Here is a 996-nt window from a genome sequence, read left to right as displayed (position 1 = left end):
TACTGAGCTTGAAATTCAAATGAATAAATATATAAATTTACATACCCATTCAGAGCAGAAACTGGCATTACCATGCAATCTCTTCGACCTATTAAGTGTGCATTTTGATTAAAAATTGGTTTTACTTCTCTAACACCCATGCAATCAGGCACATCCTGCTTATTTGCTAGGACTAAAAGTGGTACACCTATTAAATGTTCTGATGATATAACTCTATCTACAATTAAAAGTAAATATTAGTTCAATAAAATATTATAAATCCATTCATGCAATAGTTTTATATTTTACCAAAAGTTTCCTTAGATTCAGGTATCTTCTCCCGATCTGAAGAATCCACTATGTAAATCACAGCATGTGATTCTGCATAATACTGCAAACACAAAATAACTGGTATGTATTATGAAATGTGTAATTTAGCAGTATAATTAGCACAGTACTCAATTATAATAACATATTAAAAGAGTATTTACTTTATCCCATAGTGATCGAAGTTCTTCTTGTCCACCAAGATCCCAAAAATTGAAACAAACGCCAGCTATGTCAATTTTTCCAATATTTAAACCAACAGTTGTTGTAATTTTACTAGGATTCATACCCTTATAATTTTTTGTAAATTTTGTTTTTGCTGCTTCTAAATAGGTCTATATCAATATAAAATATCACTAAGAAATGAATTTGCTTATGTACTTAACCTCACTTACACAGTCTTTTTGATTCCTTACCGTTTTCCCTGCATTGTCGAGTCCTAATATTAATATAAAATATTCATCTTTTTGCACAAGATATTTGTACAAACCATGCAAAAGTGTGTACATTTCAACGTGTTTAAATATCCAAAAATTTATATTTCATATTGTTTACATATCGTGTTCACAAAAACATATTCGCCCATGAAATATCATTCATCCTATTCTATATGTAGTGAAAAAGATCGTGAAAAGATACAATAATAAAATTAGATATGCTCGGTGAAATAGCGTATATAATAGCAAACAC

At 29.3% G+C, this 996-nt stretch overlaps 1 protein-coding gene across 1 annotated transcript in view; it reads right to left on the bottom strand.

Moving 5' to 3' along the window:
- Nucleotides 1-896, bottom strand: part of LOC108570277 (ADP-ribosylation factor-related protein 1) — a 1,636-nt gene extending 740 nt beyond the window's left edge. Inside the window, exons 1-4 of the mRNA XM_017932114.1 lie at nucleotides 723-896; nucleotides 471-641; nucleotides 289-370; nucleotides 46-217 (exon numbers count right to left, since the gene is read on the bottom strand). Of these exons, the coding sequence (XP_017787603.1) occupies nucleotides 46-217; nucleotides 289-370; nucleotides 471-641; nucleotides 723-815 (518 nt within the window). The 5' untranslated portion in view covers nucleotides 816-896. The remainder of the gene's footprint in view (nucleotides 1-45; nucleotides 218-288; nucleotides 371-470; nucleotides 642-722) is intronic.
- Nucleotides 897-996: the final 100 nt, after the last annotated feature.

The sequence above is a fragment of the Habropoda laboriosa genome, unplaced genomic scaffold (assembly GCF_001263275.1).
Source record: "Habropoda laboriosa isolate 0110345459 unplaced genomic scaffold, ASM126327v1 scaffold81, whole genome shotgun sequence".
Taxonomy (NCBI): Eukaryota; Metazoa; Arthropoda; class Insecta; order Hymenoptera; family Apidae; genus Habropoda; species Habropoda laboriosa.
This window is presented reverse-complemented; position numbering and strand designations above follow the sequence as displayed.